The 15,353-nt window shown below is 50.3% G+C and overlaps 1 protein-coding gene across 1 annotated transcript in view; it reads left to right on the top strand.

The window, feature by feature from the left end:
* Hk1 (hexokinase 1) overlaps window positions 1-15,353 on the top strand; it is a 66,445-nt gene that overhangs the window by 12,573 nt on the left and 38,519 nt on the right. Inside the window, exon 2 of the mRNA XM_005360103.3 lies at window positions 9,233-9,395. Within this exon, the coding sequence (XP_005360160.1) occupies window positions 9,233-9,395 (163 nt within the window). The remainder of the gene's footprint in view (window positions 1-9,232; window positions 9,396-15,353) is intronic.

Raw genomic sequence — 15,353 nt, 5'->3', positions numbered from 1 at the left:
AAAAAAAAAAAAAAAAAACCAAACAAACAACAAAAATGAAAACTAGAAGTTATAAAGATTGAAGAACCTGGCACCAACGTCTGGTCTCTACACGTCTGTGCATATGTGTGCATGTGAATAAGAACATAAACCAAACAGAAGCTGGGGGCAGCAGTTGTGGATGGAGTTGTGTGAGGAGTTCTTGGGGCTCGGCTGAAGCAAAAGAAACGGTTCGGCAGCATAAGCGCTGCGCTGGAGGGCTGTGTGTGGGCCCAGAAGAAGAGCGACGGTCCTGTTTGTGTTTTTGCTTTGGAGATATTTGAGGCAGGCCTTTGGAGAACCTCTGCAGGGGATTCAATTTCCCAACATGTGTCCTCATATTCCGGTTCTTTGGTGACTTGCAGATTGCTGGCTACCCTCTTACAGGAACTAAGAATCTGATTAGCTTTAGGGCCCCCCGTGTTCTGCTGGGCCTCAGCCAATTAAGGGCGCTATATGAAGGGACAGAGGGGGTTAGGTGCTGGGACAGAAGTTCTGGGCCGTTTGGGGAAAAGGAGGCAGTAGGCCTTATCTCAGTCAGCAAACCCTCTGAGGCCTCCCGCCCAGCCGAGGAGCCACCCAGCCCAGCAGAGGAAGCCACATCGTGGCACCAGGCTGAGGACTGGGGTACACACTCAGGGCAGAAGACAAGGCACCTGCCCCTCAGGCACTAGCAGTCCAGCAAAGGTGTGGACCATGCATGTGTTCCTGCGGCATCAGGAAAGACACACACCGTGATGTGTGTGCCGGGACCAGCTGACTTCTCTATAGAGGACACCTAAGGCTGGGGGGATGCTGAGGAGAGGGACAGACGGCGGCGGCGTGGGGCCGGGTGGATCATGGCATGTCCTGTGCAGAAGGTGAGTTTGAAGGTGGCTTGGAGGAACAAGAGACAGGTCAGTCAGTGTGGTGTCCTCATGTAACGGCAGTGCTCAGAAGACAAGGGCAAACAGGTTTCCGTGAGTTCAAGGCCAGCTTGATCTATGTAGCAAGTTCTGGGCCAGCCAGGGCTCCATAGTGAGACCTTGTTTCAAAAGAACGAAAGCAAGACTCACAGAAGGCATTGGTGGGGACTCTACAAGGAGGAAATTTAGGTGACAATACTGTCAGAGCATGAGCATACTGTACTGGTAGTTACGGCTACTCCAGGACCTCCCAAAGGGTTGTAGATGCCCCCTTCTCCCTGCAGCTAACTCCATCCCTTACTCAGAAGCTGGCTCCCAGCAGTGGGAAGGATACTGCTTTCCTCCATGACGGCCGGCCGTCTGCAGCCGTGAGGTGGGGCTGGCAAATGGAGAGCCACGTGCGGTAGGAAGTAGACAGATCCTGGGCTGGTCCTGAGATGGCACCAGTCACTAGGGAGAGCCTGGTGGGCCTGGGCCTTCCGGCTTTGCTCTGGTTTCTGAACATTCTCCCAGTGATGACCGGGGAATGGGTGGGTACATAGGCAACCGGCCCCTGATGGGGAGTGAGTTGTGGCATGCTTTCTGCCAGCCTCAGCGGGCACACTGTTTATGGCTGGTTGGAGTTGTGACAGTAGTGCCGCCGGGGAAGCCCCCGTCCTGACTCTGGAGGACAGCTGTGAATGCAGATCAGCATAAAATTATAAACTTGCTTAAGACAGTATGAGATTTCTTTTTACTCTTTTTTTTTTTCTTTTGGTTTTTCGAGACAGGGTTTCTCTGTCTGGCCCTGTCTATCCTGGAACTCACTCTGTAGACCAGGCTAGCCTTGAACGCATGAAATTTCTGTTTTGATTTTGTTTTTGAGATGGGGTCTCACCATCTCTGGCTGTCCTGGAACTCGAACTCACTGTGTAGTAGACCAGGCTGAACTCAGAGATCCATCTGCCTCCGCCTTCTGAGTTAGTGCTGGGATTAAAGGCATGGGCCACCACGCCTGGCTCCCAAGCTCACCCTATATAGGTTGCATTGCACTGTAATGTCAGAAGATTTGGATCCATCTGGTTTAGACGACAGAGCAAAGGACCGGGGATGGTGGGGAAGCTTCTCACTGTAGTTCTCTGGCTGGCCAGGTGTGAGGAACCTTTCCTTGGGGCAGAGGAATTAATGTGCTCTGTGTTCTTCAGACAGTGCCAGTGCGGTGGGAACCAGCTTGTGAGAGGGCTTGCACAGGGGAGGCCTTTGTGGATCAAGGTCACTGAATACACCCGCAGGATAGGTGGTGGGAAGGGGAGGGGAGGAAGGCTAAGGGGCTGCCAGGAGTCAGATTAGAGCTGGCACCACCCCACCTTTGTCCTGTGCTCAGCCAGCCTGTGTCCCTAGCAGTGCTCCTGTGTGGCTCAGGCAGGTCTTAGAAGCAATTCACAGAGGCGAGAGGAAGGTGGAGTTAGGGATCCAGTGTCCCAGGGGATTTCCAGTTTTATAAAGCAAAATTTAAGAGCCAGTATCATGTGCATATTTGTGCAGGCAGGAAAGCTTGCCAAGGACACAGAGCCCACTAAGCAGGGGTGTCTTGGGGTAGGAGAGAACTTACACTCTTGTACCCCAAAATAAAAAGTGTATTTGACTGGTCTAAAAAATTAGTACATATTATTGTTGTCATTTTCTTTCTGTTTGTCCATCCATCCATCCATCCCTCCCTCCCTCCCTCCCTCCCTCCCTCCCTCCCTCCCTTCTATTTTCCCCCCTCCCTCCCTCCCTCCCTGACCTATGTATCTTGAGACAGTGTCGTGCAGCTCAGACTGGTCTTGAACTCTGTGTGCCAAGGATGACCTTGCACTTGGTTCTGGGATGGCTTGTGGTGCTGGCTTGTTACTGCTTTTAAAAGCAGCAGAACTGCAAGTGTTCTGGGGATTTGGGCAGAACCTCTGGTTTGCCCCGAATGTTTTAGGCTTATTGTCTGTCGCCTGTCATTTTCTACAAAGTGGGTTGATATTAGAGGTAACTCCTGGTGTTAGAGCACTAGCTGCTCTTTGCTTTTGCAGAGACCCAGGTGACTCCAAGGTATCCAGTGGCACCTTCTGGCCTTCACGAGCACACAGTGCACATAAACACTCATACATGCAGGCACTCATACATGTAAAATAAAAATAAATGTTCTTTTTTTAAAATAAAATGGATTAATATAATTTGTAGTGAAGTCATTCTTAAGGTATTTCTTAAGAACAAAGTGTGTTGAGAACACAGGATTATGTCACTCGGGTAGGGAAAGAAGGCTTTTAGTTCATGATTCGAATCTTGATCAAATATCTGTTAGATGAAAGTATTGTCCCCATCTCAAAAGTGGGAAAAGCAGGACTGAGAAAGATTAAATAATTTACTAAAACCACCCAGCTAAGATATGGCAGGTCCTTAATCTGAACCCAGCTGTTGGTCCACAGCCCCTCTGTTCTTTCCAACATGTGAGGAAAAAAAGGGGGAAGCCCCAAGTGAGGGGCTACACTGTCTAGAGTCCAGACACAGCTTCTGCTTAGAAGCCCCGTGACTTTGTAGAGCAGTGGTTCTCAATGTCCTCTCCTCTAACTTGGAGACAATGGCCTTTCCTGATGGCTTTACCTGTCGTAGTGGCACGGAGGAAAACAACCCTGCTTCACGGCTGGCACTTGTCTGACAGAGCCCTCTGCAAGTGTTAACGCCAGTGACCTTAATCAGCACCAAACCCCTTGTCCCCCGTCTCAGTTGCTTGGAAAAGGGAAGTGAGCCTATGTTGAAATCTCCGCCACACGTATGCCAGCTTCTTAACCCTTTGCTCCCAGGTGCCCAGTTTTCCTCTGTGAAGCGCCTTGCTTGGAAAACTCAGTTTGGAGGCTTGTGCTCCAGACTCCTGTTGCTTTGCCCTCCTCCTTAAACTTTTTTTTTTATCTCTGAGTCAGGGTCTCACGGTAGCTCAGGCTGGCCTTGAACTCCCTACTTAGAGTGACTCAAAATTTTTCAGTGTGTGGTTGTGAACGGTGTGTGCTGAATGCATACAATTGTGTGTGGAGTATGTGTGCACCTGTGTATATATGGAGGCCAGAGGAGGACTTTGAGTGGCGCCCCCTCCCCCTTTTAAAGACAGGGTTTCTCTGTGTAGCCCTGGTTGTCCTGGAACTCACTCTGCAGATCAGACTGGCCTCAAACTCAGAGATCCACCTGCCCCTGCCTCCCGAGTGCTGGGATTAAAGGCATGTGCCACCACTCCACCCTTTATCACGCTCCACCACGTATGTATATAGCGGTCATCTCTTATTGAACTCCAAGCTCCCTGTTCAGTTGGCTACTCAGTGGGTTTTATGGGCGCCACCTGCCTCGCCTCCTAACACTGTGGATTACAGGGATGTATAGAGTGAGTATGTATGAATCATGCAGACACGGCTGGCTTCACACTTGCAATCCTCCTGCCTCGGCTGCCTCAGTGCCAGCCTGACAGGTGTGTGCCAACACTCCCAGCTTCCGTCTCATTCTCAATTCCCATGGAGAGTGAACGGGAGAAGGGGTGAAATTTTCCATGACCATGCCCTTCCTTCGTAAGCCTAAATGCCCGCGTTGCCAGTGGTTACTGGCAATCCTGTCACGACCGGCCTGCCCACTTGGGCATGTCTAGTCTTGAATTGGTTTTTTTGTGCTTGTTCTTTTGGGATCAGGAGGTGGGACTGGGGTCAGGCACAGCCATGTGGGTGAATAGGGTCCAGTGCCAGGCTCCTAGTTCTTTCACCGACACAGGGCTTCTGGCCAAGGGACTTGGCAAAGTAGTATTCTTTCTGCTGATGGAGTCTGCAGCCTAAGCCTAAGTCCATATGGGAGGCACTGAGCTTCAAAGCCCCTGAGGTTCCGATCCTCACGGGTAGGACTGGCCCCACATGGGATGATGGCAAAGGCCCTGGAGTCTGATCTGGCTCAGGCAAGAGATACAGGCCTGACTCGGCATGGGGTACCAATGTTCCTGTCAGCCTGAGATCCCTGTAGACTTGTGTGGTGTACCATGTACTAGAGTGAGCACATGGGAGTCCCTGTCGTGTGGCAAGATGTTCCCAAGCCTGAGGCTTGTGAGAACTACCCGGAGACGTGCTGTGCTGAGCCCCCATGATCAGTTATAACACGGAGAGACCGGAGGGAGTCTGGGGTCATTAGTGCCTAACCAGAGCACCTGGGCAGCAGTGGATGGGGCAGACTCACAGTAGAAGGGGTGGGACTGTGTGTTTATGGGGTGTTTGTGGGTGTGAGGACTTGGGAGAGAGGGGACTGTACAGAGTTCTCGGTGGACTCGTGTAACCCATGGCCTTAATGCACCTGCTGCCATGCCTTCTGAGCCTTGATGAACTGTATAGCCGGAACTGTGCACCAGGATAAATCTCTTTCCATTAACACAAGCACAGTCTCAGGCGAAGGGCAGACACAGGCGAGCTTGGGGCTGTAACCATCTTGGAAGGAGTGAAGATGTGTTAAATGGAGGAGGTATTGCCCTCCTTGGCCCATTAGATCTTAGAGACAATGAACCGTGTGGAATTGAAATTTCCCCGGAGTCTCACACTGGGAAAGGAAAAGGCTGGGGTTTTGGTACCAGCCAGAGGAGGAGCTTGTCTCCTCGGAAGACGGTTCACCCAGTGCTGACCACCTGAGGGACCCTCCAAGATCCAGGACCTGAAACAATGATGGGTCCACGGTGGGAAAGACCACATTGACGGGGACTGCTTAGCGATGTATCCTTTTTACCCTCTATTTCAACCTGAACCCCAAAGACAGACTTGGGTGTGCCTTTAAACTTCTGTTGTTCCCCTTCGCTGTGGCCATGTTGACTAAATCGCCTTTCTCTGCTTGTCTAATGAGAAGCTAATGCCTTTGTCTGTTTAATTGGCCTATTGAGGACAGGTGGCCAAGCCAAGGCAACTAGAACGAGATCCTGACAACTCCAGTAACTCCACTTTCTGGTTTCCATGTCTTTTCTGAGAGGGGTTCTGTCCCACGGTGACTCATACACTTGAGCAGGAGAGAAGGGTCCCCCAACTTGCCCTTTTATTTGAACTTCTTGGCTTTCTATGGGCCAAGATCAACTTGAAATGTTGGGGTTTGTGATTAGTATCTGTACTGAGATAATCCCCCAGTTAGGAGCAAGGACACCTGAGGAGCTACAGAGAGTCCTGCATTTTCTAGAACCTTCTTTCTACATATCCAACACAAAGACCTCAAGGGTCAAGGATGGTTGCAGGGGGAGCCTTAGGTTTGCTGGTGTAAAACTGAACCCCCTGGTTGTGTTGGAATGGATCCCATAGGTGCTTGTAGCCATGCTCCTGCAGCCTCAAAAAAACACGGATTAAGAACATCTCCCCGACAAGGTCTTCTTGAAGGGTAAATGACACGCTGGACGTGAAAACACTTGGTTTGTGGAACCACACTCAGGCTGCAGCAGGACTTCAGCAGCCAGCAACATCCAAGCTGCCCCTGTGCCAAGCGACTTGCAAAGCTCCATTCAATACACTTCCTTTCCCTGGGGCACCCACACTGTCAGAAGGGATGGGCATGTACCTGATGAGACAGTCAGGATGTTGTGTGAGAAGGGTGGCAGGTGAGGCATGTCCAGAAAGCTGGGGTGGCCTCATGACTATTTCTGGAGGGTCAGGTCCCTACTCTGTGCAGACACCTTGCTCCTTCGGAAGCGCCATCATCTCACTGGGTCCTCTCTGACGCTGTCTTAGGCTTGCCATGTGTTGGGATCAGGTCTGTATTTGTCGGCATGGCTCTCGGGGCTCTGGGTGATGTCGCCAGCTCTGGGTGGTCCTCTTGATTTCTTCACTTCTTGAACTATCTGCTCCATCCACACAGAACTGATTTCCGCTTACCTTTGGCTACATGTGCACCTGCTTTTGCCCGGACACACTTCCTGACGTTGCCCCCCTCAGGGCTTCTCTAGCATGCTTGTATTGTGACCTTTGTTGGGGCCCACGCTGGTGCTGCCAGCCTTGGGGTAGAACACTGTGTGTCTCCACCCAGAGCCATGCTTCTGGCAGTTTCTATCCTGTTGTTTGTAGCTTCCGATTGTCCTTTTTCTGACTTTGCCATGAAGGAGAAAGGAAAGAGTGGCTGGCTGACATGGGGACGGGGGACAGTGATTCCCTCGGGTCACAGAAGACTGGTAGACTCTTAGCACCATGGTTATCTATGAAACAGGAGACAGCAGGGCCTGGAGGGAGGCCTGGAGACCAGAACAAATATGCAGAGGTGACCTGGCCTGGGACTCTGTCCTTAGTCAGGACATTTCTAGCCATTCTGAACAGTGAGTCCAAGATGCCATGTTTAGCAGCCAGTCAGCAGCAAGGTCTTATCAGTGTTATTGGGTCATAAATCCAGCTGCAGGGATCCAAAGGGGGGTGGCAGCTCTGGGGAGGCTGAGATAGACAGCACAGGTACTGCGGAGGGAACACACACAGGAAGTTGTGATCCGTGCTGAGGACCAAGGGATGGATCAGCTCCAGCCTTGGGGGCCTTGGGAGATTTCAGGAGCAAGTGACCCCTGACCTAGATCTTAAGGGGCTCATAAGGGCTGGGTAGCTGGGAAGAGAAGGAAGGCATTTCAGGTGGAGGTGACCACCGGACCAGAGAGAGGAGCCTGAGGCGGCGGCAGCAGCAGCAGCAGCAGGAGCTAGGGAGTGTGGTCGGGTGCGGTCAGAGAGTCTTGATATTGAGAGTGGGCACCTCGGGGATGGGGTGGCAGTGCAGGGAAGGGAGGGAGAGAACTGACCGGACCTGCCTGTGAGAGGATCCCATGGTGATTGAGTAGAATGGAAGGACAGACATCTTCAGTGTTACCTGCTCGGGCTCAGCTGGATTTTATAGGTGCAGAGAAGCCAAGAGAGCAACTTTGGGGGAAAAAAAGCCAGGGGACGTCACAAGGCTCTCCCCACGAGAACAGGTGTCTAGTTCCTGTTGAGCATCGACGGCGCCAGTAACCACTTGCCCCCCACTGTGGTGGGGGCCTTGTACCAGGAACTGTACTCCACTGAGCTACACCACCAGCTCCCTCGTGAATACTTTGTTTGAGACAGGGACTCTCTCTATAGCCCATGTAGCCAGGAGGAGCTGAGCTCCTCATCCTCCTGTCTCCACCTGCCTACTGCTGGGATACAGACATGTGCTGCCAGACCTGGGTTTGACCCGGGCCTGCACGCGTGCTGGGCAAGTACTCTACTGAGTGATACCCCCAGCTCCCAGTAAAAAGCTTTCTGAACGACTTAAACATTGAGAGGACAGTCGGTGACCTCCCAGGGATTTGAGATTAAGAGCCTGTGGACTGGAAGAGCATCAGGGACCAGAAAAAAGTTTAAAGGACAGAGATCTATTTGGAGTTGTGAATATGTTGAGTGGCCACAGAGTCCCTACATGTGGGCATGGGGCCCCTGGCGCTGACCCCATACATTCTGAGGGGTGAGGTTAATGCCTCCTCTTGGGACTAGCCACCCGTGTTCTCTGAAAGCCCTAGCTCTTTGGCTGACCACTTCTACCTGCTTAGAAATTGTATTTGGGACTAAAGGGATGACTCAGCAGGGAGGGGCACCTGATATTCTTGCAAAGGACCTGGGTTTGATTCCCACCCACACAGAGGCTCACAACCATCTCTAACTCCAATCCCAGGGGATCTGGCAGCGCACTTAGATATACACACACAGGCAAAGCACTCATACATTTAAACTAAAAATAATAAAACTTTTAAAAAGTCACGTGCCCAAGGAAACCCATTGGCGCTACTGCTCCATCCATCCAGTCATTGATCATTAGTTGATCTATTTGTTTTTAAAGAGCCTTGCTGTATAGTCCAGGCTGACCTTGAACTTGTAATCCTCCTGCCACAGCCTCCTGAGTTCTGGCATTAACAGGCATACACCACCCTGCCTGGTTAAGTCCTATTTTATTTCAACTGAATAAACAAATCCATGTAAGTCTTAGATAACAGGGCTAGGCCTTGAAGTTGTGTGGCTGCCCCCAGAGTCCATGATCTTAACCTGTATGGTCCTGCCAACCTTGAGGTACCAGCCCTCACTCATAGCGGGAAGGATGCTTACGGTCCCTCTGTTGGAGGAGGAAACCTGCCTGTATCGTATCCTAGGGGACCAGACAGCATTTGCCTTGTAGTCTTCCAGGATTGGAAGGGGCCTTGGAGTTGTCTTGTTCATTTTGTAGGTGAGGAGCAGGTCCACAGGCGCTCGTCCCTCTTCCTCAGCTAAACCGAATCTCCCTTGAACTCAGACTTATTCTTCTCCTTCCTCATCTTTCCCCCCCAGATTGATAAGTACCTGTATGCCATGCGGCTCTCTGATGAAATTCTGATAGATATCCTGACACGCTTCAAGAAAGAGATGAAGAATGGCCTTTCCCGGGATTATAACCCAACAGCCACGGTCAAGATGTTGCCGACCTTTGTAAGGTCCATCCCTGACGGCTCAGGTGAGTCTCCAAGGTAGGGCTCCGAGTGCCCTGTGACCATCCTTCCCACAGGCATTTGCTCAGGTGTTGCTTTCCGCTCGCCCACTGGTCCATCTGCCATCCCGCCACCCACCTGTTCTCCCATGGGTCCATCTTTTCCCTCCATCCTTCCATCCATCCACCTACCCACTCACCCACCTGTTCTCCCGTTGATCTCCCCATTCTTCTCTCCTACCCACCCACTTGCCCACCCGTTCTCTTGTTCTCCCATTGATCCGGTTATCCCTCTATCCCTATATCGACCCATCTGTCATCTGTCTGCCAGGCTGATGGCACCACATTGGACAGTACTGACCTGCCCTCCGGGGCAGGTCTATGCGACACTTCGAAAGTATGGCATTTAGGGTTTTCAGGTACTGTGTGGGGTTATCCTCCATCTCTAGAATAAACCAAAGGTTCGTTGGAATCCCAAGCACCTGGCCATCCTCCCTCTGGTGCCCCAGATAAGTAGCACGACTAGTGGCCAGGTAGGGCTTGGACTCAGAGGTAGGGCATTCAAGTCCCCGTTTGGACAAATTCCCTACACAATATCAGGGTAGCACCAGGAATTCTCCCTCAGTCTGCGTTCTTGTGGCTCCTGCCTGCTGCAGGGAGTTGAAGGACTTTCCCCGAGGCCTGACCAGGGAATTGGCATCCGCTCATCACGGGCCAAGTGGAAGCTGGGAGCCCATGGCCTCATTTGCTCAGGGGCAGCCATTTTGCCCAGCCAATTCATAGTTACTACTAGTTTTGCAAAGGTACATGCTGAAGTCACTCCAGCACCAGGATGGGGTTCACCCACAGCATGCCGCGAGGGGAGCCAGGTTCCCGGAAGTCATTTCTTTGTGAGTTCACTCCCATGAGTGCGGCCTCCGCCCTTCTGCAGTTTCTTTGCTGCTCTGGAGGCCTGGATTTTCAGTCTTGTCTAGAGAAGGTTTGCAACAGCTCGTATGCCCGTGCCGGCAAAACTGCAGCTTTTACAGATGTTTTCCCAGCAAAGGGCAAGTGCTGGGCTTGCTGCGCAATCTGGCTGAGAGCCAGAACGGTCCCGGCTATAGCCGGCCTTACCACTTGTCTTGTTTGTCCTGTTTTATAATGGGACTCACTGTACACACGTTGCTGCCTCTATCTCTGTTTCTTTGCTCAAGAGTTGAGCTTGGCTCCAACTCAGTCCGGCGTGTTTCTTCAAGGGTCGGTTGCGAGCAGTTCAGCTTTTGAAGCAGTTCTAGTGGGCAGAACAACCCTGGCTGCTATACTCTCAGAATGTTCTGGTGCCCGTGACTGGGGAAGGGAGGCCCTGTGTGTTAACTCTCACTGTTTCTTAGCCTTGGGTGAGCCCATAAACAGACAAAGATTCTCTCATGGCTATTAACTGAGTTCAGCTATGCCTTTTGCAGCTGAGAGGGGAGGGAGGGGAGAGAGTGGCAAGTGAGCTGGACTTGGGGAGGTGGGGATTTGGGAGGCTTGGGAAGGTTACCTGATCACTGTAATCAGGGAGGAGGAACAGGCAGGAGATGTCTTTTTTTTTTTCTTTCTGAACTCGCATCTCCCACCTGCCCCTTCAAGTACCCTTAGTCAAGCAGTGCCCCTCCCCCACTTTCCCCACCATCCACGTTTGAGGGTTGAGGGTCTCAAACCTAGCCATGCCCCTCCACATGCTTCCAGACAAAGCCCACTCATTGGGAAATATCCCATTCTCTAGTTCCCTGTGGGGACCTGAGGTTGATGTTAAAGGCCCTGAGCAGTCCAGCGTGGGAAGGACTTTGTCTGCTTTAGCATAACTGCTTTCCCCAGAGTCTGCTTCCATGTTTTATTCATCTGGAATTGTTCATTAAAAAAATAAATACATAAATAAATAACAGGCGGTGGTGGCTGACCTGGAACTCACTCTGTAGACCAGGTTGGCCTGGAACTCACAGAGATCCATCTGCGTCTGCCTCCTAAGTGCTTGGAATAAAGGTGTGAGGGTTGTTGGGTTTTTTTTCTAAGTATATGAATGTTTTGCCTGCAAGTATGTATGTGCACTATGTGTGTGCTTGAGCTCTCTGAAGTCAGAAGAGGGCATCAGATGCCCTGGAATTGGAGTTATGGATGGTTATGAGCCACCAGGTGGGTGATGAGAATAGAACGCGGGTCCTCTGCACGAGCAGCCAGTGCTGTCTCTTCCGGCTCCCTTGGATGTTTTTAGTGGACAGTATTTCTCATGTGGTTGCTCTGGGTTGACTGTGTCTCATTCCTGAGGTTTCCCCCTGCCCCACTTAGTGCTAAGGCTATTATAGGTCCCGATTAGTCCAGGAGCTGTGGGAGGCTGTGTATTCTTGGATGTTTGTCTCTCTCAGGGCTCATGGCATGTTCTTTACAAAGGAGAAGCCACAAAACATTTCCTGGAAACATACAGATGTCCCATTATCTTCTTCCATGCAAAGCAGAATGATTTATAGTGTATTTGGTCATATTTTTCCCTTCTTGTTTTTGTTTTTTTCAAATGAGCTAAAGTCTTATGTAGACCAGGCTGACCTTGAACTAGCTGTCCCCCTGCCTCAGCCTCTCCAGAGGGAGGATTGCAAGTTTGTGCCGCCATACTCACAATGGTCATAGATATATCTTTTATACTAATTATTTTTATATTTTTATTTTATATGCATTGGTGTTTTGACTGCATGTCTGGCTGTCTGAGGGTGTTAGATCTTGGAGTTACAGTCGTGCACTGTCACGTGGGTGCTGGGAACTGAACTCCAGTCCTCTGGAAGAGCAGTCAGTGCTCTTCACTGCTAAGCCATCTCTCCAGTCTGATGATAGATACTTCTGGTGATAGGTCTTACTACACAGTCCTAACTAGCCTGGAACTCACTATGTAGACCAGGCTAGCCTTGAATTCACAGAAATATGCTTGCCTCTGCCTCTAGCGTGGTAGGTTGAAGGTGAGCACCACCATGTGCTATTTCCTTCCTGTTTTGAGACAGGATCTAATTAGTACTGGCTCCGATGACTCGAAGTTCCAGTGGCATGTGGGTCCCGCTTTCAGAGCTGGTTCTGGTGACGTTTAGGATGAAGGTTGTCCCTGGGCTGGCTTGCCTGCAGCTCACTCACGGGTCCCTTCATGAAGGCAGCCTCTGTTTGCCTTGTATTCCAACACAGGCTGGTGCTCAGAGAGACACCTGGCCCTGTGTTTGCTTTCCATTATTTCCTGGTAATAATGGCCATCGATGGAAGGGAAGAGATGCCAGGCCCTTCAGAGCCTTGCGTAATGAGCCTTTTTCTCTTGAAGACTGCCCCCCCCAGGATGGGAAAAGCTGGGAGGGGTTAGAGTTGGAGGCCCCTGGAGTAGGAAGGCAGATCGGAGACTAAGGATACACAGAGGAAATTGGAGGGCAGTCAGCTGCTGGTGCAAGAAGCTGAATTTGAAGGAAGAGGAGGTAAAAAGAAACAAAATCCATATAAATGGAGAAGCCCCCAGCACTTTCACTGACTTGTTCAGAGAAATTACTTCAGTCTCAGCCTTTGTTACCTCGTCTGTAAAATGGGCATAAGGGAGTTTGACAACTCATACCTATAATCCCAGCAGTTGGGAATGCTGAGGCAGGAGAATTGCCATGAGTTCCTCTGTTTGTTTGGTTTTGTTTTGTTTTCTGAGACAGGGTTTTTCTGTAGCTTTGGAGCCTGTCCTGGAATTCACTCTGTAGACCAGGTTGACCTTGTACTCAAAAATCTGCCTCCCGAGTGCTGGGATTTAAGGCACGTGCCAACACGGCCTGGCGAGTTCCTCTGTTTAAAGAAATATCTAATTGGACTGAACAAAATAATAAACATGAAATGGAGGGCATGATTCTCCCTGCTCTGGGGGCTTAGGGCACTGTAAGAAGCATAGTGAGTTCTATCAGCATCACCCTTGCACTGTGGGCGGATGTACTTCGTGGGGAGGGAGGGCCTTTCTAAGCAGCCTTTCCTGGCTATAGGACCCCCGATGGGGCCTGTGTAAGCACAGTTCCTGAGGAAGGGTGAAGAGGGTTTTAGAATTCACTGATATCGCTGATGTGGAAGGAGATAGAGAGAAGGCAAAACGCAGACCATATTCTTCTGACTCCACCCCCTCTCAGCTGGCCTCATAAGACGAGTGAGCCTGAAATGGGCCTGTTGGCACACTGTAATCTGAGTACTCAGGAAGTGGAGGCAGGGAGATCAGAAGTTCAGTGTCATCTTAGCTGTGCCTTCAAGACAAGGCTATGCTGTGTGTGACCTTGTCAGAGAGGAGAGGGGGAGATGAGAATAGGTAGGTAGGTAGGTAGGTAGGTAGGTGGGTGGGTGGATGGATAGATGGATAGATAGGTGGGTGGATAGATAGATAGATTAGATAGGTAAGTAGGTAGGTAGATGATAGGTAGATAGATGCAGATAGATAGATAGATAGATAGATAGATAGATAGATAGATAGATAGATAGATAGATAGGCAGGCAGGCTGGTGCAGGCCTGTAATCCTAGCTACTGAAGCGATTTAGGCAGGAAGATACTGAGTTTGTGCTAAGGAAATGCCAGGCATCCAACAGAGCTTACCAAATCCCCTGTGGCACTTACCTGAAGCCATTCTCTTTGTCCCTGGCCTGGCAGAACAGAAGAGCAGACAGACCTTGTAACTGACCTAGGCGGTTCCTGCTGAGCCAGCTTAGACACTCAGACTGTCTGCTGTCTGCAGACTCCGCTGCACAGGGCAGCAGTCTCCAATCCGCTTATCATTCACCCAGCTGAGGGAGATAAGGCTGTAGACATCTTTTCTTAAAAAAGAAAAGCAAAGAAAAGAGAAAAGAAAAGAAAAACAATGAGCCGGTGAGAAGGGAGGGTCCCCTGGCCACTGGTAGGACCAGTTTGCTTGGAGCTTCCTTATCCGTGAATTGTGGGATGGAGTTAATATTGTCCCAGCATTTCTTGGGCGGTGAAAGTGATATTCAAATAGGTGTAGCAACCCTTTTTTTCTGAGACACCTATCAGATGGAGCCAGGGACACCCTCAGGTAAGGAGGTTCCTGCTTCAAGAGAGCCCCCTCGGCTCTCAGCAGCCACTGTCGGGTGCTCTTCCAATCCATCCTCTTGTTTACTGTCGTCCAGACAGTGTCGTTCAGATGATTTTGAATTCTGGCCTGGCATGTTCTGGTTGTCCTGTTTACTCTCACCTGAACTCCCTGGAACCTTGCTGCCTTGTGCCTATTTCAGAGGCTCAGTAGAGATGGGGGGGGGTGATCAGGACAGGGTAGGATGGGCCAGCCCAGGGTCCCCAATTTCTCAGCCGTTACCTGGAACGTCGATGGCAGGAAACCCACTTTCTTTTATTCATCTGAACACGAGACCAAGTTGGCAACTAAAAAATTTCCCAATTATAAAAGTTTATAATGAATCAAATATAAGCCTTTATCCACTGTGTGAAAGAGAATACTCTATTTTGGCAGAAAAGAAACCCTAACTTCAAAAATAAAAATAAAGCCAGGTTTGGTGGTACATGATTTAATCTGTGCACTCAGGAGGCAGAGATGGGTGGATCTCTGAGTTTAAGGCCAGTGTGGTCTACATAGAATGTTCCGGACCAGCCAGGGTTACACAGTAAGACCCTGTTTCAAAACAAAACAAAGTAAAACCCAAACACATAAAACATACAGAGAAACAGAGACACACTTTCACGGTCAGTTGATTTTTGGCAGGGATACCAAGGCTATTCAGTGAGGGAAAAGAGTCTCTTCAGCCTGCAGTGCCAGGACGTTGTCTGTCCACAAAGAGCCAAGTTGTATCCTTACTTCATATCCTGTACAAAACATTGACTCCACGTAGATCAAAGACTTAAGTGTAAGAGCTGGAACCGGGAAGCTCCTAAAAGTAGGTATGAACCTCTGTGAACTTGCATTTGGTGGTTTGGATTCTTTTTTGGCTTTTCGAGACAGGATTTCTCTGTGTAAC

The sequence above is a fragment of the Microtus ochrogaster genome, linkage group LG2, assembly GCF_000317375.1.
Source record: "Microtus ochrogaster isolate Prairie Vole_2 linkage group LG2, MicOch1.0, whole genome shotgun sequence".
In the NCBI taxonomy this organism is placed as follows: domain Eukaryota; kingdom Metazoa; phylum Chordata; class Mammalia; order Rodentia; family Cricetidae; genus Microtus; species Microtus ochrogaster.
The sequence above is the reverse complement of the archived record's forward strand: the minus strand, read 5'-3'. Positions and strand labels throughout refer to the sequence as shown.